Raw genomic sequence first — 22,069 nt, 5'->3', positions numbered from 1 at the left:
CCCACATCTCATTGGGTGATTCCTAAACGGCAGGTCATCGTCACACGGCCACCTCTCCCCAGCCATCGTTCTCCAGCACCCATCAGTGCTCACACCATCCATGCCCCTGAACTTCTCTCACCCTGAGGAAAGAATCCAAGGCGCCGTTCTCCATAAACTCTGTGATGATCATGACTGGCCGACTCTTGGTGACCACGCCCTCCAGGCGAATGATGTTGGGATGGTCAAACTGTCCCATGATGCTCGCTTCACTCAGAAAGTCCCGACGCTGCTTCTCCGAGTACCCAGCCTTCAGGGTCTTGATGGCCACGTAGATTTCCCTCTTGCCTGGAAGTTTCAAACGCCCCTTGTACACCTCTCCAAACTCTCCTGCAACAAGAATGCAATCATTACCTGCTTCCTTCTCAGTTTGTGGAACCACAAGGGGAAGCAGCTTATGAAGAACAATGGGGCTCAAAGTGGAATTGTGATTCAAGGGGCAGAAATGGAAATGGTGTTTTCTCGTTGCAACTATGATGTCTTGGCTCTAATCAGTTCATGACAAAGAAGGACTACTACATTCCTTACCACAGATCTTAAAAATAGTTCGGCTAACTAAAGTGGAATTTCAGAACATAATTGAGTTTGTGTTTTTCCTCACATTTGGTTTTTCATTTGTGTCCCAGCTGAATAATTGAAATGAAAGGGTCAGCTTCGTTTTGGCAGAATCATAATTCATCTTGAGCAGAGCCTGGCACAAGACTGTCCAGCGGCTAGGGGATCCATTCAGCTTTTCCGTCCTCTGCACGGTGTTTATGTTCCTACATTGCCCTGAAAGCGTTTGTGTCTGTGGGTCCCCCAGAAAGCACACACTGAGAAGTTAGGAAGGGAAGCGAGCAGACACTGTGCAGGATAAAAGGGGAGGGGGCAGGACCGGCCAGAGTCTCAGATCACCACGCAGACCTCACATTAGAAAAAGAAAGGAGGAAGCAGTTATGGACAAGGAGAGCCCCAGAGATTGCAATGCAGACCTGAGAGTCTCATCCAACCCAGTGGGGGAGATTTAGAGCAAAGAGTGCCCATTCCAGGACATTCCAGCTCCTCGCACCATGTCCAGTCACTGGATCTGGAGCAGATCTTGAAGGCACTACACTTGGAGCCTGAGCCTGGTAGAGCTACCCGCTTTCTTGGTAACTGAAGAGCATGTGGTTTTTTCTAAGCTAACAGGAGCTGCAGACCTCCATGGGTGCCTCAGCATTTAAACATTTCTGCAGTAAAATACCCAGGGGTCAAAACAATCAGGAGACACTATTTCCTAGCTACTTATAAAAAAAAAAAAAAAAAAAAAATCAGTTGAATCCTGTTAGCTCTACTTTCAAATGTTACTTTATGTTCTAACCTGGTTTTCTAACTTCTTTCATGTGAAGCAGTTTGGTATCTACTTATAAGTGCGTCCCTGAAATGTGTGTCAAAGGCCTGATGAGAAGCGTGGCTCTCTGCGGGGAAAACGGTCTTTTCTACTGTCAGCTTCTGGAAGAAAATGATAGAGCACACTGTGGGCAATCAGATAAATTACTGGCTACATTAGAAAAGCTAGCTAAACATCTCCACCATGATTCAGCTGGGAGTTCCTTTTGTTTTCTGCTACAAAATAAGATTGGAAGGGAGCTGCGTGGAAGGGTTTTTCACGCAAAACTGGGAATCAATGGAACGTGCTAGAATCTAGAGTAAGAGTAGATGGCTTACGCGCCATTAGGAAGATTTCAACATGGACCTAACAATGCTAAGATATACGTCATGTGTAACACTGGTCTTGACATTTAACTACATGCTGCTTTGGTGAACTGCTTGAGGTCAGGCTCTCTCGTGCATGTTTGTAGCTTATGCACCCCACTGTAGCACCTGGTACGTGGTAGGCATCTCAATAAAAGTTGGAGGATCATATCTGTTATCACTATTTGCTTTTGCTTTGCTCATTCTTGGGTTCTAAACTGCTGAAGGTTCTATCCTTGCACCATCCAAAAGACGCACAAATGCTAGTCTTTACATTTTTATAAGAGACTGTTTGCTGCAGCACCTTCTATAGCTGAACACCGTAGGATCTTCACCCAGGGGATGGTGGAGAATGGCACAGCCATCCTGCAGAATTCCAAGAGCTATTGAAAACTAGTAGGTGAGTGATAGGTACTGACTTCAAAAATGTCCACAGTATATTGTTGAGCAAAGAGGAAAAGAAGAGCAAGTTATCGAATGTGATATGTAGCTTGCGCCCTTGTACCCATAAGGGGTGTGTGCTTATATCCAAAAACATATTTTTAAAAATTTGCATCAAATTTATTTTCAGTTTCAAATTATTTTTTTAAATAATTACCTAGAGCCTGAACAGGAAGTGGTGCAGTGAAGAGAGCATTGGATTAGGACACAGAGGACCCCAGTTTGAAACACCGATGATGCTGGCTTGAGTGTGGGCTCATCCAGCTTGAGCAAGGGCTCACTGGCTTGAGCGCAGGGTCACTGGCTTGAGTCTGGGATAACAGACATGACCCTATGGTGGCTGGCTTGAAGTCCAAGGTCGTTGGCTTGAGCAAGGGGTCACTCACTCTGCTGTAGCCCCCCGCCCCCAGTCAAGGCACACATGAGAAAACAGTCAATGAACAACTAAGGTGCTGCAACAAAGAATTGATGCTTCTCATCTCTCTCTGTTCCTGTCTGTCTGTCCCTACCTGTCCCTTTCTCGTCTCTCTCTCTCTGTCTCTATCACAAAAAAAAAGAAAAGATTTCCTAGAATGGAAATAGGAATGGGGAAGCACAGATTAGTAAACGTAATTTAGTTATTTTCATGTTGTTTAAATTGTTACAATAAGCATTACCTTTTTTTTTTTTTTTTGCATTTTTCCGAAGCTGGAAATGGGGAGGCAGTTAGACAGACTCCCACATGTGCCTGACTGGGATCCACCCGGCATGCCCACCAGGGGGGCGATGCTCTGCCCATCTGGGGCATCGCTCTGTTGCATCCAGAGCCATTCTAGTGCCTGAGGCAGAGGCCACAGAGCCATCCTCAGCGCCCAGGCCATCTTTGCTCTAATGGAGCCTCGGCTGCGGGAGGGGAAGAGAGAGACAGAGAGGAAGGAGAGGGGGAGGGGTGGAGAAGCAGATGGGCACTTCTCCTGTGTGCCCTGGCCAGGAATCGAACCCATGACTCCTGCACACCAGGCTAATGCTCTACCACTGAGCCAACCGGCCAGGGCACAATAAGCATTACTTTTGTAGGTCAAATGAGTAAAATTTAAAGGAAAGCACTAAACAACAGTGACCTGTTTTGTAAGTGTACAGCATGTGTGAGCATCTATGTGTGCATCTATGTGTGCATGTGTCCATATACATGCATGTACATGTGTGCATATATATATATGTACCTATGTGTCTATATGTATGTGTGTGCATGTATATGGAATCCATCCCTCTGACACCTTGACTTAGCAGATATTCAATATCTATGAGCTGGATGAATACCAACTGCATAATTTGATAAGTATACTAATTGAAGAATATTGCTATTTCTTCCTTGTCCTAATAATGAGTTCTATTTTCTTTTAGTGAAAAAAATGTAGTTGAGAATTGAAGGGAGCGGTACGCTCATATTTCTTCTTGGAGAAGATAGTACACCAGTATTTACTGACCACCTACTATGTGCCAGGCATTATGCTAGGTTCTTTGCATGTCTTATTTCATTAGTCCTCACAAAACCTCCATGAGTTGACATATTATGCCATTTTACTAATAAGGAAACTGAGGCATGAAGAAAACATGCCCCAAACCCCAAAGCTGTGAGCCAGAGCAAGGGCTGAGCAAGGGCTGTTGTATGCGCCCACCCCTTTGCCTGCCATTACTGCCCTTCGGTGGGGGTGCTCGCTCAGCAGAGCCACAGGGTACAGAGCTGTGCGGATAAGAAGTTACAGTCCAGGGACCATTGTGCCCCAACTGTGCACGTTCTAACAGTTTATGCACAGTTACTATGACAGCAACTCAGTGCCCAGGGAACAGCAAACACAGTGGAACTATCTCAAAGACAGATGTCCCCGCCTAGTTATCAGAATATTTAGAAACCAGTGCGTTATTTTTTACACACCAATGTGCAAAGTTTGAAAAAGTGCTCCAGGTGAATCTGATGTCCCCCACGACACATATAAATGTCCCACATGGGAACTTCTGTTCTACACCAGTGGTTCCCGATCACTGGGGAATTTTACAAAGTAAAGAGGCCTGGGCCCCACCTCCAGTGATTCCAGTTAGTTGGTCCAGGTGCAGCCTGGCATGAACATATTTGAAAGCTTCCTACAGGACTGGCTACATAACTAGTGGGGCCTGATGCAAAATGAAAACGCAGGGTTCCTTGTTCAAGAATTATCAAGAACGTTAAGACCGTAACAGCAAAGCATTAAACTAAGTGTAGGCCCTTCTGAGCATGGGCATAGCATGACTGTACTTGTCACAGGCCCCTGAAGCCAGGCCTGCCTGCCACGTGTTTCTTAAGTACAGCCAAAGCCGAGAACCCCAGATCTACATCACCCAAGGATCTTCCAAATAGGTGAGTTAGTAAACTGCCACAAGCCCTGGAAACCTGGAATTTATCGTGACACCTGTGAATTCCTTTGAAAGCAGTGCGGGCATCCAGAGGCCGGTCAGGGCACCAGGCCCGATGCAGAGGGTGGGCTTGATGGAGCTGAGTGGAGAGAAAGAAGGAAAGGGGAAGAAAGCAACAAGTGTGTAGCTTTGGACAGGTCTATCTGCATGGAATGGTGTGGATCGCATGACTTTCCAAACTGACACGTTATTGCATTGTTTAATCTTTGTGGCTGATGCATCTTTAAGTGTTTCTAATACTTTCGCTTTAAATCACATCCTGTGTAGAGGTCACATCCTATAATCTTTAAATCCTGAGAGGATTTTTAAGGCAGTGAAACCCGTCTGTATGATTCTATAGCAGTGGATACAAGTCACTGTGCATTTGTTTTAACCCATGGAATGAACAACACCAAGAGTGACCCCTAATGGAAACCATAGACTTATAGTGATAATGATGTGTCCGTGTAAGTCCATCAGTTTAAACAGATGTACCATTCTGGTGTGGGATGTTGATAGTAGAGGAGGCTGTGTGTGTGTAGGGGCAAGGGGGTATATGGGAAATCTTTGTTCCTTCCCATCAATTTTGCTGTGAATCTAAAACTGCTCTAAAAAAAAAAAATACAGTCTTAAAAAGAAATGTTCTCCTTGGATAGGGAGAGATGGACTTTGTAGTCGGTCATGATAGTGTAGTCATTACTGCTCTCTGAAATGTGTTCTGCAATCACTGGGACATAGTGGCTTAAAGAAGGGTGATTCTGTAAAAATAGCTCCTTTCCTATCTGGCAAAGAGATGACTTCATGTTCTCCAAGCCCAGAGGCTTTCAAAGCAGCAACCATCCAGAAGTTTCTTAATCCATTAGCCTCACACAAAGGCTGCACCCCACCCTGTAATTAAGTGCCCCTGAGTACAGGTTGAGGAAACTCTGGCCAGGAGTAGAGAAAGAAGTTCAATTCCGTGCCAAGCCTAGTACCCAACTTTGGGCACATCACTTCCCCAGCCTTAGTTTTCTTAGCTCTATAATAAAAACAGAAATGGTGACTGGCAGCCTTTCCTAGAAGGGTGTGGAGTCAGTGAGAAAGTGCTTTGTAAACTATCAATACAAACTACTGGAGTCACATGTGGGTAGGGAGCAGGGCGGGGACAGGAAGAGAAAGGGAAGGGGAGGTAGGTTTCTGCAGCCTAGTGGGACTTGAAGGGTTCATTCAAGACACAGCAGGGCTTTTAGCCAGGGGTAGTGGGCAAGTCCTGCTGCCTCCCCTAGGCTGGAAGGTGTCCCCAGGTAAGCTGGGTGCTAAAGTCTGGGGGCTCTGGCCCTCTCACATCTCCACAGTCTCATCAGGAGTGGGAGTCAATAGCATATTGTTATTATTAGTAACAAACAGGAAATCAAGGCCTAGTGTAGCCTGACCAGGCGGTGGTGCAGTGGATAGAGCGTTGGACTGGGATGTGGAGGACCCAGGTTCAAGATCCCAAAGTCGCCAGCTTGAGCGCGGGCTCATCTGGTTTGAGCAAAGCTCACCAGCTTAGACCCAAGGTCCCTGGCTTGAGCAAGGGGTTACTCGGTCTGCTATAGCCCCACGGTTAAGGCACATATGAAAAAGCAATCAATGAACAACTAAGGTGTCGCAACGAAAAACTAATGATTGATGCTTCTCATCTCTCCGTTCCTGTCTGTCTGTCCCTATCTATCAGTCTCTCTGACTCTGTCTCTGTAAGAAAAAAAAAAAAAGGCCTAGTGTAGTTTACAATCTAAGAAACCGCTGTCACCTCTGATCTTTGACTTCAATTTCTTATACCATTCTCAGAAATCAATTTTTTGTTGTGTTTTTTTTTGACAACTTTCCTATAATGAAGGCCAGAACTTAAGGTCTGTGGTGCTTTTTGATTTGCCATGATCTGAACGCTGAAGAGCTTCCATGTATACCATCTCTAAATCAAGGCCATACAGTTTTTCTTTCTTTTTTTAAAATAAAAATTCATCATACTTAAAAAAAATATTTTCAACAAATCAAGCATTAACATATTTAAAATAGATGCATATAAGAAATGAGTGGGTAGTGAGGATGGTTGACTCTTTCTACAAAGATCTTTTCCTGACCAGAATTGCAGCCAGCCTAATTGTGGTCTGGCTGGACTTGGATTGGCACGTGTCTTTGCAGCTGACCTTGGAGCAGCTCCTATAGCAGAACCTCCCTGCAGGTAGGACTCAGCTCTAGTAACAGGCCAGTTCGGTGGCCAGCGGCTTCTGCCCAACGGCATGGGCATCACCTGGGACCTTGTTAGAAAATGCAGATTCTTGAACCCCACCCAAACCTGCCAGATCAGAAGTTCAGTAGGTGAGGCCCTGTGACTTGGGTTTTAACATGCCCTTAAGGGATTCCCATGCCTGGCTCTAATTGGAGAACAACTACCCTCAGGGCTGTCAGCTGAGGGTCACTTAGCCAGTGCCTGTGACTATCTTCCAGACAGCTGCTGAAATTATTCCCTGCGAGTCTCAGCTCCTTGCCAGTTCCCCTTTCCTATCTTCCTTGACAAAATGAGGAAGAGAGAGAAAGTGGTTCAGCAGCATTTAAATACCTCAACTATTAAATATAAAATCAGAAGGAAGGAATTTTCAATTTTTGGAAATGAAACATCCAACCTGCCAGCAGGTATTCCAGGCAGTTGGCTGTGGGCTGTGTGTAGCACGGATCTACACACAATTGCACTCTTTTTTTTTTTTTTTAAGCTGCATTTTGAAGTCCCAAACTGCCTTGAGGGAGAAAAAAAATGGAAAGCAGAACTTCTAGTTACTAATTCAAGCTTCCACAGAAAAGTGACTTATAAACAGTAAGTTTAAACCAGGTTTTAAAGCAGGGGTCCCCAAACTTTTTACACAGGGGGCCAGTTCACCATCCCTCAGACCGTTGGAGGGCCGGACTATAAAAAAAACTATGAACAAATCCCTATGCACACTGCACATATCTTATTTTAAAGTAAAAAAAAAAATGGGAACAAATACAATATTGAAAATAAAGAATAAGTAAATTTAAATCAACAATCTGACCAGTATTTCAACGGGAACTATGCTCCTCTCACTGACCACCAATGAAAGAGGTGCCTCTTCTGGAAGTGCCGCGGGGGCTGGATAAATGGCCTCAGGGGGCCGTATGCGGCCCGCGGGCTGTAGTTTGGGGACCCCTGCTTTAAAGTATGATTTCCAGCAAGTTTTATGCCATGAGCCTATGCAAGATGATTAGGTTATTGCTGAACCAGGGAGAGTAAAACCACGGCAGGCGTCCCACTGCCCCCTGACCCTGCACTCAGGGCAGGCATTACTAGTTGCTCACCACCCTGCTCCTCCTTCTCAGCAGAGTCCCCCAGGTACCCATTCCCAGGCTGCTGGAGTGGGTGAATGAGATGGAACCGCCACAGTGTCCACAATACCTAATACCTAGATGGTGACAGCAAACTAATTTTCTCTTCTCTTGTAGCTTTTTGTGATTTTTATTCAACTGAATACCTACATATCACATTATTTTCCTAATGTAAGTGAGTACATATAATTAAAAATGCTAAGTTTATCTTGGGTCTCGTTGTTCTTCTCGAGACAGAAAACTGGTCATAGTAGAAGAGGAGGACCGAATGAAGGGACCAGGGTCATCTCGGAAGAACATGCTGTCCCCAGGAAATATGGAACAGTCTTTGCAGCATACCGCATATGCATGCTGAATGCCTGGACAAGGTCTTCATTCCCAGCCGAGAGGCTTGGGTATTCCAAACCGGTGAACAGAATTGACCATCAGAAGCAATGTCCCAGTATACTTAGCTGCTCTTTTCCTGAACAGTGACCAAAGGGCAGGTAGTGTGGGAGGCACATACACTGGACCCAAACTGGTCCTGTCTGTGTTTCAATTCTTGCTCTATTATCAACTCAACTGGCAGCCTTCAGCAAGCTATCCTCTGCATGTGCCTTATCTGACCAGTTTAAACACACACACTCTCTCTCTCTCTCTCTCTCTCTCTCTCTCTCTCACTCACACACACACACACACACACGAAGGTTAAATAAAATAATGCTTACAAAGTATATAGGCTAGTGTCAGGCACACGATGAGTGTTCAGTACATGTCAACTATTTTAATTATAATTATGGAAGACATCTACTTGCTTTTCTCTTCTAGAAATTTCCTTCTGTGACTCTTAGCCAATAGGAGGCTACCCTCATGCTGCCCATCCTCACTCTAATTGAGCCCAAGAAAGTCAGGTTGGCAGGTGGCCTTTCTCCCAAATCATCCCCCAGAAACACATCCTCTTCTTCAAAGAGAGAAGTAGGGGGCCTGGCTGGCCCCATTCCCATCTGCACCCCCCACAGATCCCCTCCCCCCAACTCCCCCATCCGGCCCTCTCCCCACAAGCCCCTCTCTCCCTCACAATAAGCCATCTGTGGGAATGCTGGATCTACAGAGACTAGAGCCAGAGGAGGATGTGTTTATTAATTAAAATACAATTGGCGTGTCTTCCCCTGGATGACACCTTCTGGTGACACTTCTACCTACATTTCTACGCACTTGACCGTCACCATCAGGGCTGCTGCACACAGCTATGGCAGTTCCACACTGCACCACCCAGTGTGTAAGGCCCAGTCACCCACGCTGTAGGGCCCAGTCACACATGGCAGCTCTGGTGTATGCTCCGGCGAGTCTCCTGATAAAATGATCAGAATTAACCAGTGCCCTGGAATTGACCCGAGATGACTCCTGTGAGTCAGATTCATAGTTTCAAAGAGCTGATATTCTCCCAAGACACCAGATGGCCAGCTGCCCTCTCTCTATAGAGACCTCCATTTTCCCCATTAGCTTTAGGGAGAAGAGGAAGGGTTGATCTTCCTTTATTCCACTGGGCCACTTTCAGGCACCTGTGATCTCGCTTTACCTCTCTCAGTCTCTCTGCATTCTCTCAGACTCTCCCCAGTTCTTACCTCTGTAATAATTTCCCCCCAAGGATCTACTTTCATGCAACCATATACAACAAATACTTAACTGAGAATACCAGGCTGAGCATGAGACTAACAAAGCCACTCATGGCCCCTTATCCTCATAGAACTTTGAACTTGGTGATGAAAGATGGGCATTACACAAATAATTAGACAATGTCAACAAGTAATTATAATTCAGTCTTCTTGAATGGTATCAGACCTGGCTCACAATTACTTTTGTAATCCTTTGTTCAATATCTTCCACAACTTTAGAATAAACTTTGGCAGTGGATGCAATTCTTTAACCTTATACTGTATTCCCCCATGTATAAGACATACCCTTTTTCGAAAAATTTGGGATCTAAAAATTGGGAGCATCTTATACAGTGATTGTAGATTTTTTTTACTTTCATTTTCCACTTTTCTGTGCTTGTTTTTACGCTCGTTGTTGAAGACAGTGATTCGTTATCAGATACAGATAAGGACAAGCTAATGGATGGGAGTTTTGACAGTGATGAGGAATTGTATGAATTTTATGATGAATAAAACTTGAGTTCAATAACTTTATGCAATACATTTTTCTTTTCAAATTTTATGCCCTAAGCCCTGGCTGGTTGGCTCAGCCATAGAGGGTTGGCCCGGCGTGTGGAAGTCCTGGGTTCCATTTCCGACCAGGGCACACAGGAGAAGCATCCACCTGCTTCTCCACCCTTCTGTCTCTCCTTTCTTCTATCTCTCTCTTCCCCTCCTGCAGCCAAGGCTCCACTGGAGCAAAGTTGGCCCGGATGCTGAGGATAGCTCCATGGCCTCCGCCTCAGGTGCTAGAATGGCTCTGGTTGCAATGGAGCAAGGCCTCAGATAGGCAGAGCATCACTCCCTAATGGGCATGCTGGGTGGATCCTGGTTGGGCACATGTGGGAGTATCTCTCTCTGCCTCCCTGGTTCTCACTTCAGAAAAATATACACACAAAAAAATAATAAAAAATTTAGGCATCCAAATTAAGGTGCGTCTTATACATGGGAAAATATGGTAATTTCTAGATTTTACTCTATTGGTCTTCATTTGCCTGTGTAACTACCACTTCTCACACCCTAGGGGCTGGGCAACTTTCCTCTCACTTCATATTGTTTAACCTGTCACCCTATTAAATTTAATTTCTAAAAAAATAGACATTTAACTTGAGGTTCCTTATTTTTGGCCATGGGATTTCTCCATGCCACATTTTCCCATCAGCTCCAGTCACCAAGCCCAATAGTCACTCCAGTCACCATGATTGGACACATCCTGGTTTAGATCAGTTTAGTTACTTCAGTGTAGCCTTCCTCAACATCTTGAATCCCAGCATCTGCTATCTCAAACCCTTTCTAGGCAAAGCCCCATATCTGGTCTCTAAGCCTCCAAGGTCATATCCACACTTTTCTATTAACCCACTTCCAGTCCAATCCAAACAGAGCACCTATCAGTTTCATCTCCCCACTTCATTTCTTTTTTTTAAAGTGAGAGGAGGGGAGATAATGAGGCAGGTGACTGCATGCACCCTGACTGAGATCCACCCAGCAACCTCATTTTGGGATGATTTTTGATTATCAAGCTATTTTTAGCACCTGAGGCTGATGTGCTCCAATGGAGCTATCCTCAGTGCTTAGGGCCATGCTTGAACCAATAGAGCCACTGGCTGTTGGAGGGGAAGAGGGAGAGGAGAAGAGAGAATAGGGGAAAAACAGATGGTCATCTCTCCTGTGTGTCCTGACTGGAAATCCAACCCTGGACTTCCATTCAGAGTCACTGGAGGATGCTCTATCCACTGAGCCACCGACCAGGGCCCCACTTAATTTTCATCACTCACCCTGCTCAGAAATCTACAGGAATTCACATATTCTATAGGATAAAATCTGAACCCTGGCTGGTTGGCTCAGTGGTAGAGCATCAGCCTGGCATGTGGAAGTCCCGGGTTTGATTCCCGGCCAGGGCACACAGGAGAAGAGTCCATCTGCTTCTCCACCCTTCCCCCTCTCCTTTTGTTCTATCTCTCTCTTCTTCTCCTGCAGCCAAGGCTCCATTAAAGCAAAGTTGGCCCGGGTGCTGAGGATGGCCATGTAGCCTCCGCCACAGGTGCTAGAATGGCTCTGGTTGCAATGGAGCAACATCCTAGATAAGCAGAGCATTGCCTCCTAGTGGGCATGCTGGGTGGATCCTGGTTGGGTGCATGTGGGAGTCTGTCTCTCTGCCTCCCTGTTTCTCACTTCAGAAAAATACAAAAACAAAAAATCCATACCACAGTCTCTGTGTCTTTTGGCCTTGGCCCGATTCTTCAGCCTCAATGCTTGATCCTCATCTTCAGCAAATTCCTCCCCAGCAGCCTTTCCCCCTCCTTGTTTTCAGGGTGTGCTAGATGGAGTGCCAGTCCATCCAAAGCCTCTACATCCTCAGGGGCCCCACAGTACCTCCCTCCTGCGTCCTACCCTGCCAGTCAGACTCTCCTCCTACCTTCAGCTGCATGTCCTCTGGCCCCTTGTTATAGTTCTCAATCGCCTATATTCCTCTTGTGGAGTGGCACTGTGTGTCTCTGTTAGACAATAACCCTTGCAGGACAGGATTGTTAGGCATTCAGGGTATTTTTCAAGAATCCACCACAGTTGCAGGCACAGAATCAGTGTTTAAGGCCATGATGGCGAAGCTTTTTTTAAAAAAAACCGCCCACTTTTGCAGTTCCGGTCAACCTGGTTCCTCCCGCCCACTAGTGGGCATTCTAGCTTTCATTGTGGGCCAATTGAGGCACCATTTGGTTGCTCTGCTGCTGCCCACCATGAAAGCTGAAATGCCCACTAGTGGGCCGGAGGGACCAGGTTGACCAGCACTGCAAAAGTGGGCGGTTTTTAAAAAAAGGTTCACCATCACGGGTTTAAGGAATAAAGATCTTGCACTTTCAACTCAATCCCACCTGCAACAAGCACAATGCTCCCTTCTGGGCGACCTCAGCAGGTACAGGCTGGTTCCTCTGCAGCCTCTCTGAGACAACCTTGCACCATCTAGAAGTGTGCTGGAGTATGTAACTGCCTGTGCTTCAGTGGACTAAGGAATAAATACCGCTGATTTATAAGTTGACGATTCTCATGGTGTAAATAGTCCTACTGGGGCTGATGTCAAGCTATCAACATGATGTCGCTGAACACAGGGCTGGAAAGAGATGCAGACAACTGGCTCTTGCAAGGTAGTGAAGCCAGCTCCAGCACACCACGTCCGGAAAGTCAGGTTCATTTTATTCCCTGAATCATTAAAATTTCCTCTTCTGTCTCATTGTCTCATGGGTTTTACAAAACCGTTTTCTACTAATTTTTACCTTTGAAAGATCAGGCCCAAGGTTATCTCCTTTGTGAAATATTTCTGATCCCCTCACCCAGTCCCAGAATAATGTGAACACTGCTGTGTTGACCCAACACTATGTACACGTCTGTGTTGTGGATGGCATAAAATACTGAATACGTTGCTACTGGCTTGTTTGCCACTGAGACAGTCAGACCTAGGAGGAGAAGAGAGGTCTGTTAACCTCTGGATTCCACATCCAGGGTGCAAGAAGTGTCCAACAAGAGCCTGATGAAGAAACAAGCGAAGGAAGGACCAATGACTTCTGATTCTTCCTTTCGGGTCTCATTACCATTTCACCGCGTAGTTTCTGTCCCCTGCTCCAAATCTGGTAGGTGGCTCAGAGAAAGATTGCCAATTACACTGCATGAATCTTAACTTACAAAAAATGTTTGTTGAACTCGACTACCATACCAGCTCTTTTAGCACAAAGTGAAGTTACTCGCACCAGGCAGGGGGTGGGAGGAGCAAGCGTGAGGACAAAGTGGAGAATGGAGAAAGATTGGCTCCAACCAAGAGTGTCTCCTGTTAAAATGACACCATGTTACACAGAGCAAATTACTACTCCCAGGGATTAGCTCTGGGACTTCTCCTTGAAGGAGAAGGGGGTCTGGTAGAGGGTGGTCAGCAGCGACCAGGCAAAGGTCTTTACCCCAAGCTGCTGAGCATTTTCTGAACCGCTAACTGTGTCAATCCTTCCCCTATACCACATGAGCCATGAAGAGGGCTGAGCTTCTCTGAGCAAAATCCACGAGCATCAACAACGGCTGCACAAAAATGGAAGGTGAAGGATGGAGCAGAGCCATCAGCTGTCCCTTTATAGGCCTCCAGCAGTTGGTGAGCTCTCCCCACACTATAACTCCCCGGCAGGGTCATAAGTGAGAAGGCTTTTTCCTCCTCCCCTGACAAAGGCTGGATGGGGCTGATGTGTGCTCTCTGGGATGAAATGCAGTCCAGGACACATTGCTCTAAGCACATGACATAAATAACAACATTAGAAGCACTAACAGCATAACCACATGACACAACAACAATTAATAATGTAGGGAAACAGGGTGCAGGACTAAAAGCCCACCTCCCAACACTCTTTCAAGTTTACAGGAGAAATCTGAACTCCTAAGACTAATCCAATTTATCGGGAATCCAGCCTTCCAAGGAAGGATCCCTAAATATGTTAGCGTCTAAGGAGGAAAAGAAAATTATCTGCACAGAAGTGAAAGTCATGGTTGAGTAATATATTTAATGAAAGTCAATGGGAAATACATATAGACTCATGTGCATCAGATATAGCCAGCCGGCTGGAACTCCTAAGAAGCTGGTGAGAGGAGAGTCCCAGCACCCGCCACAGCGATGCCATGAGGTGAGAGCTCTTTAAGAGAAAAACCAGACCATGAAAATGGTGACCTAATGGAGCAAGCTTTCAAATGCAACTTACAATCTCACAGATCACTTTTTGACCCCTCAGTGCATTAAGGGAGGCAGTGAATGGAAGAGTGGTGAATTTCCCCCTAAAGATAAAATATGAAGTGGCTGTCTGTAAGACTTTGACTAGACATGTTTTATGGAGTTAAAATATTATTGGAAGAGGCTACTCCATGGCTCTCCAAATACATGAATGAAGCACTTCTAGCCACAAAAGCTAAGATTACTGCAGCATGTACGTGGGATGAGAGCTTGAACAATGACTAATAAGACTTAAAGAAGAAAAGACAAAGAAATGTTGTATAAGAAAAGAAAGGTAGGAAAGAGGACACAAAGCAAACACATTTTCTGAGAAGCCGCAAAAGACACAACAGAGGTGACAACAGATTACTTATAAAGTAATGACATCTGGGGATATTTTACTCATTTACATTAATAAGGCTCAGTTCATTGTCAAATTGACTCAACTACTGATCCATTAAAGAAAGATGAAAATAGATCAGCCTTTAGCTGGTCATCTCAGGCAGTTAGTTCTCTGCTGGATTGGAGGTCTAGTCCAATTCAGTAAGATGGATGAGAACACACATGTTTCCTGGGACTGAAACTTGTCTTATGTCACCATTCATATCACAGATCTTCTGTCAAAAATATAGTTATGAGTGGGTTTCCTTCTGAAAACTTTAATTTGTGGTCTGTCTCCAAACGCCTGCATGTAGGAATGGACTGCTGACTGCATGGGAAGAAATCTGGCCCAAAGGCATGGAAATGCCATTATCAGGGAGTGGGAGACAAGGTCCCGCTCTTTAAAATGTCTACTTCTTTCCAAGTTTTTTCAATTGAGTCACCTACATCTTTTCCCTTATCTGAATTTGGTGGTCCATTTCCAGAGCTATTTCTGAATCTTTTAAAACCACAGCTGACTTCTCTGCGACACTAAATATGGTCACCATGGTCAAAGACCCCTAGAAACACATTGTAGGTGGTCAAAACTCATCTTTTAGGGAGAAAGTTGGTAGAGAATACCTGGAGCGGTGAGCGGAAGATGTTTGGACACCAAGAGAACAGAAACAAGGGGAGGAGAGAGCCATACCTGCTCCGATGACCTCTTCAATTTTCACAAAAGATACATCAATCTCCTTGGCAAACTCCCGGACAGCTTCGTTGGGGTCCTCATAAGTGAAGGGGTCAATGTAGATCTTCATCCCTGGGGAGCCTTATTGGGGGAGATAAGCAGGGTTAACATCCCAAAGAGGAACGGAGGTCATTAAGCACTGGCTGCTATCCCCAGCAGGAAGGGTATATAGATGGTGGTGGTGGGGGGGGGTTCTCTCCTGAACAGCAGGCTGCCTTTCCTTGCCTCCTGGGCTTTCCCATCTCCTTTCCCTCTGGGCCACACCAGCCTGGTTCTCTGTCCTCTACTTCTCCTTCTCCTCCATGTTCTCTCCTGCATTTTAACTCCTGATGAAATGTGGAACAGATTACTTATAAGTGACAGATCAGGACCAGTTCCCTTACCGGGCACTCACTGAAGGCAAGGAAGCTGATTGATGCCAACCAAATGCATTAGCGGGAAAGTGGTGGTAAAATGGTAGGGCAGATATCAATATTTATCACCTTGACAACTTTCCTGAGCGGAGGCCACCGTTAAGGTTATTACTGACGGCTGTGTCCAAGGCTGGAAGAGGGATGAGGATGGATTTTTAAAAAAGAATTTGCTATTAGAAAACCCTCAAGATATAACTACCAAGACCATATACCAGAAGAGAAAATTTGAAGAGAAAAGCCCAGAAAATACTGATAGAGAAAATAGCACTGTCTACTTAGAAAAAAATGAGGTGGGTTGAAAGAAAAATGGTAATTGAAACCCCCTGCCTTCAGACACACTGAAGTATGAAAAACGAATAAAATGGTGAACGAGAAATACATAAAGGAATATAGACTTTGTCACTGATGTTTACAGTGGCAAGATAAATAGGTATGCGTGGGGACCAAATTGAGAATTGTCACTGCAGAAAAAATGGATTCAAGAAGTGGAGGAGAGGGAACAAAAAAAGGAAATGAAACCCAAGAAACAAATGGATTCATTCACACTGTAATTCTTCAACGTGTTAGGTGTGTCATTAGGCAAAGCACAGAGATTGTTTTCATGGTGGTGGTGTGGGCTCTGAAAGCCAAACAACAGGGTCTAGCATCCCCTCCTTGTGAAGAGGAGGCCTTTTCTCTGCCCACCGCTGCTGTCTGGTTCATGGAAGTCAGGTCAGCAGAGCAGGCAGGTTTGGAGAGGCCCAGTGCTGTGTACCCTCGGCTGGGCCCAAAGCTGAGGCTGGACCTCAGGTTCCCTGAGCTCTGCCCTCTCAGCACCCCACCCCCCACTCCAGCTTATCCTTCCCTGTAGGGAATCACCCATTTAACCTTGAACCCATTTTCCCTTTGAGTAGTGAGTTTTTTTTCATTCTCGCTGACCCCTGGGAGTGAGTTTTTTGTTTTGTTTTTTCAAAAAATGAAATTAGTTCCAGTTATAATTTTATTAACTTAAAATCATGTTTGATAACAAATGTATGGAAACAAGAAGAACATACATTTGCCTTTTATTTTAATGTTGCTTTATGTATGCACAATCATACTCTGGATGGTCAGGAGGCACAAGGACGTACATGAATGTTTGTACATGAACGTTCATACTATTCAAAAGGTTAACTATGACTTGGACTGGGGAACTTCAGTTAAAAGCCCTGAGTGAATGTCTCTTGGATGCAAACACCAAGAAAGTGTGTGAGTGAAAATTAGCCTAGAGGTTCTAGATTGCCCCTTCCTTTGTGCTTGTTAATTAGCAAAAGAAAGGAATGTACTGACCAAATTAGCCCTTGCTCTATGTCAGCAAAATGGCCATTAATCACTCTTTCCTCTTATCACCTGATCTCCCTCCCCTCTAATCCTGTTACCTCTGTTCTGCTTCTGATCAATAAAAGCTGAGGGAGACCAGATTCAGGAGGTCTTTGCCTCCCTTGGCAGGCCCCCCCCTCTCTTCCTCTTGATCAGGGGTCCCCAAACTATGGCCCACGGGCCACACGCGGCCCCCTGAGGCCATTTATCCGGCCCCCAACGCACTTCCGGAAGGGGCACCTCTTTCATTGGTGGTCAGTGAGAGGAGCACATTGACCATCTCATTAGCCAAAAGCAGGCCCATAGTTCCCACTGAAATAATGGTTAGTTTGTTGATTTAAATTTACTTGTTCTTTTTTTAAAAATATTGTATTTGTCCCCGTTTTGTTTTTTTTACTTTAAAATAAGATATGTGCAGTGTGCATAGGGATTTGTTCATAGTTTTTTTTTATAGTCCGGCCCTCCAAGGGTCTGAGGGACAGTGAACTGGCCCCCTGTGTAAAAAGTTTGGGGACCCCTGCTCTTGACATAACTTTGTGTCTTGAGTAGGTTTCTTTCACGCAACACTGGTAGTTCCCAGCAGGCTGGAGTACTACACTCCCAGGCTTTCACACATGGTCTAGTTTTGACATCTTCCATCCAGAAATCTTCTGAAGATGGCTCTATAGCTCTCCCAAATTAGTGTGGCTTGGTCACCAATTGAGGCAAGGCTTGGAAGTGCCAGAATGTAATCAGAGGGAGAAGAGGAATAGAGCAGAGAAGTGAAGGGGGGTATTTCTTTAAAGTCGGGGAGAGCCAGGTCCCCTGCCCAGAGGAACTGCTCCTTCTGAAAGCTGGCTGGCTCCCAGTCACGAAGTGGAATCACTCTCAGCATGGTAAAAGGCCCGCTTTAGGATGATCCACACTGTCCTAGCATGACCCTTGCACACCTGGAAATGACAACATGGACTTTGAAATCTGTTGACTGATTTTGGACATAGCAAATAGAGAGATCCTCACTTTTATTTTTATTTTATTTTATTTTTTTTAATTTTTTTCTTTACAGAGACAGAGAGAGAGAGAGAGTCAGTCAGAGAGAGGAATAGACAGGGACAGACAGAAACGGAGAGAGATGAGAAGCATCAATCATTAGTTTTTCGTTGTGCGTTGCAACACCTTAATTGTTCATTGACTACTTTCTCATATGTGCCTTGACTGCGGGCCTTCAGCAGACCAAGTAACCCCTTGCTGGAGCCAGCAACCTTGGGCTTCAAGCTGGTGAGCTTTTGCTCAAACCAGATGAGCCCGCGCTCAAGCTGGCGACCTTGGGGTCTCGAACCTGGGTCTTCCACATCCCAGTCCGATGCTCTATCCACTGCACCACCGCCTGGTCAGGCGAGAGATCCTCACTTTTATAATAGAATGTTCTAATCCCTGGTGGATGTCAGAAGGGGTGGGAGGAGAGAGATATAGAGAGAGATTCTTCTGTAATAACAGTGGAAAAGGAGAAAATAGAAGGGAGAAGGTTTTTCTCTTTCTCACTTGGAAGGGAGAACAAGTGAAGAGAAAGAAGGATTGAAAGAAGGTTGGAAGTGAGTAACAAAGCCAGATCAATAGCTCCAGAAGCAACCCTTGCGACAAGGTTTTGAAGGCAAGTGGCTTATCTGGGAATTGATCCCAAGAAGTCCCTGTAAGCAAGCAGGGAAGTAGGGGAGGGAGCCTAAGAAGAGTCTGCTCTCAAGCCACCCCTCACTGTGGGTCACTGAAGCCAGAGAGGCTCTGGGGGCCAGTGACTGACAATCACCACATGCTTCAGGGCTGGCTCACCCTGCAGAGGAGGGAGCTGGGATAGTGCCACATGGTTCCTGTCAGTCATCGGCAGGGGCTGCTTGGCCCGCTGTGCAGGTGAGTGGAGAGACTCCATGGCCAGTGAGAGCATTTAGGTCAGTTGAGTAAAAGAGGTCAAATAATATGGTAACAGAAGGAAATAAAACGCAGAATATAGTAGTATACAGATCTTGAATTATAATGTTCCGGGCCTGAAATTTCTTAATGTTATCGATGAATGTTACCTCAGTAAATGAAAACCACCACAACAGCATAAAGAAACACAGAAGCTGCGGGTGGAAGCCAGCCAGCTGCACTGCAGGGGGGAGGGCAAGAGAGGAGGCAGCCACACGCCCACTCGAAATGCACAAGGGGCCGGGGTCAGCGCCAACAACCTGTGACTTTTCCCAAACTCTGTGCTGAGCTGAGAGGAGGTGCACAGCCCAGAGGATGGGGCCCAGAGGTGAGGTCAGAACCCCAAAGTCTCTTACTAACCCAACATACTGCAACAATCCACATCCATCCCTTCTATCAGTCTGTCCTCTGCCAATGGAGGCAGTAACACCTCCCTCCCAGGGTGGTGACGATATTAAAGATCACATTGCAAGGGACATGCCTACCACACTGCCTGATGTACAGAGAGGGCTCACAAAGTGATATACTCGTGATAATTACCAGTAAATTGTTCTGGGAAGTGTGCGGGGAGGTAGGAAGAGAGAGTGAAAAGGGGTGGGCAGTGAGGGATGTAAGCCGCTTAGGGTTATATTAGTTACTTTAAAAATAATGACATTGTTATTTTAGATCAAGGGCTTTTAAACGATGTATGTTAAGCTGTCCTACAGGATCTCTTCTGTGGAAACTAATTAAACAATCTCGAATGTGCTGTAATGAATGGTTTGCCAGTAAAGACATATATAAGGATGAATGAGAAATGTTTCTTAGTTAATGAGCTTTACAGATATTGGCCTCAATCAGTTCTGGGAAAGAGCTGTTCCCAGAATGCAACGGCTCAACTCTTGATGGTGCCAGGATTCTTTTAGGCCAGTAATGGGCAACTAAGTGCACCTAAACAGGAGAAAGTTCACACTGTAATGACAGGTGCAGTTTACTCACACAGAGAGGTTTGCTACCTTGTTGGCTTGTAGAATTACAAAAGTGTGAGTGTGTGTACAGACCCACGCACGTGCAATGTCACAGCTGCTGTTCTGGGGCCAGGGGTTCTGATTGTTCCACAAGAAGCCCAAGAGGTTGCAGGGAGCCTGAGAGTGGTGATGCAATGCTAATTAGAATGTCTGGCCTCAGTGCACCAGTAGGAATCAGTACTCATTTTTCCTGACATTGAGAATACTGCTGTCACACTGAGGGAAGGAAACTGAAACCAAAAGTCTAACGAATAAGTGGCTCAAACTCAGTGCTTTTTTCTGCTGTGGGTCTGATAGGGCTGACCTAGGAAATGGTCCTGGCCTGTCCCCTCTGACTGGGGGGCAGCGATCGTCTGTTCTAAACTGGAAGGGAGATTTGGCTGAGCATGTGCGCTTAATGGCTCCCGCCGCATTGCCTCATCGCTGAGTGACACATCTCTCCAGACCTCTCTCCCTCATTACAGTTAGCCTTTCCCAAGTCCCAGAAGATGAGGAGAAAAAAGAATGCCTTTAGCTAGGCAGAACAGGTCATTTGTCTTTCGGCTCATTTTGTGTTTCTGCATAAATCCTGCATCAGCCTGTTCCTGCTCCCACTTGCCAGTGAGCAGTTTTTAATTATCAGGAAAATGGTATTTAGTGCAATGAATCACCAGACAGTGAACAAGAAATTCAAGTCAGCTGCCGAGTCAGGCAGAGCCAAGCATTCGGAGACAGGGCTCAGAAAATGTCCTCAGATTGTGAGTGTTGAGGAAATATTATTAGTGGCACTAATAATGATATCAAATGTAATACAGATCAATAACCTAAGGCATTTTATAATGCTTCGTACAATGTTTCACATTATTATTGTTGTTAATACTACATATTTTATAGCATTTTACAGTTTGGTTTTTGTTTTTAAAATTTTTTTATTGATTAATTGATTATAGAGGAAGAGAAAGAGAAAGAGAGATCAAGTTGTTGTTCCACTTATTTGTACATTTACTGGTGGTTTCTTAATGTGTCCTCACCAGGGTTAGAACTTGCAACCTTGGCATATAAGAGCAACACTCTAACCAACTGAGCTATTTGGCCGGGGCTCTGGTATTTTTTATATATGTTACATACCTTTGGCACAAAAAATGGTAGTTGTGAATTGAAATTTCTGATTGCTAGTGCCTTGAGAGAGAAAAAAGTCTTCAATTTTATAATCTTCTAGTTTAGTAATTTCTATTAAAGACCTAATTTGAAGGTGTTTTTCTTTTACCTCGAAACCATTTATGCCATGGCTGGGGTCACAGCCTACATTGCCTGAAGTTTTAAAGAATCATAGTTCTAGGAGATTTGCCAAATCTTAAACATGCACCAAGATTTTGAATATATGAAGTGTGGGAGGAATGATTGAGCCACGATCCAGGGCCTTCTCGCATGGCATGGAGAAGTCCCTGCAGCAGAAAACACTCCTGGCCATTGTCAGAGACCCCGCATCCATAGATCAAGGTGCTGTCCAACGTGACGCCACTGGGACAAATATTGGGGATGCTGGCAGGTGTGTGGGGTGACTCTAAAAAGTCAGTCATCAAGTTAACAAGTGCCAGGTTTTCAGGTCAGAACAGAAATGAGCTGAGAGAGAGCCAGTTCCAAACAGTAGGCGACATTTAGGAATGACAAACTGAATGAGAAGACTGCTCCTCTTTGGCCCTCTTCTGCATTCAGAAAGTACAAAATCAGTAGCATGGATATCTTGTAGTTCCACAGAGAGCATGTGGCTCTCTCGGAGGCTCCAGGGTGCCAGGAAGAACCTGCTGACTTCCTACCGGTAGAAGATTCCTAGATATCATTGTGGAGAAGTAGCAAGGTAGGCTGTTTTCAGTCACGCATATTTTATATCCCAACAGGTTGGATGGAGT

The 22,069-nt window shown here is 45.3% G+C and overlaps 1 protein-coding gene across 1 annotated transcript in view; it reads right to left on the bottom strand.

Annotated features, from left to right (window-relative positions):
* The window catches only part of EPHB1 (EPH receptor B1), a 452,216-nt gene that overhangs the window by 49,892 nt on the left and 380,255 nt on the right, over positions 1-22,069 (bottom strand). Inside the window, exons 10-11 of the mRNA XM_066245242.1 lie at positions 15,440-15,562; positions 122-369 (exon numbers count right to left, since the gene is read on the bottom strand). Coding sequence (XP_066101339.1) covers positions 122-369; positions 15,440-15,562 — 371 coding nt within the window. The remainder of the gene's footprint in view (positions 1-121; positions 370-15,439; positions 15,563-22,069) is intronic.

This window comes from Saccopteryx bilineata, chromosome 10, assembly GCF_036850765.1.
Source record: "Saccopteryx bilineata isolate mSacBil1 chromosome 10, mSacBil1_pri_phased_curated, whole genome shotgun sequence".
Classification (NCBI taxonomy): Eukaryota; Metazoa; Chordata; class Mammalia; order Chiroptera; family Emballonuridae; genus Saccopteryx; species Saccopteryx bilineata.
Note: the sequence above shows the minus strand (reverse complement) of the source record. Positions and strands in the feature narration are given on the sequence as shown.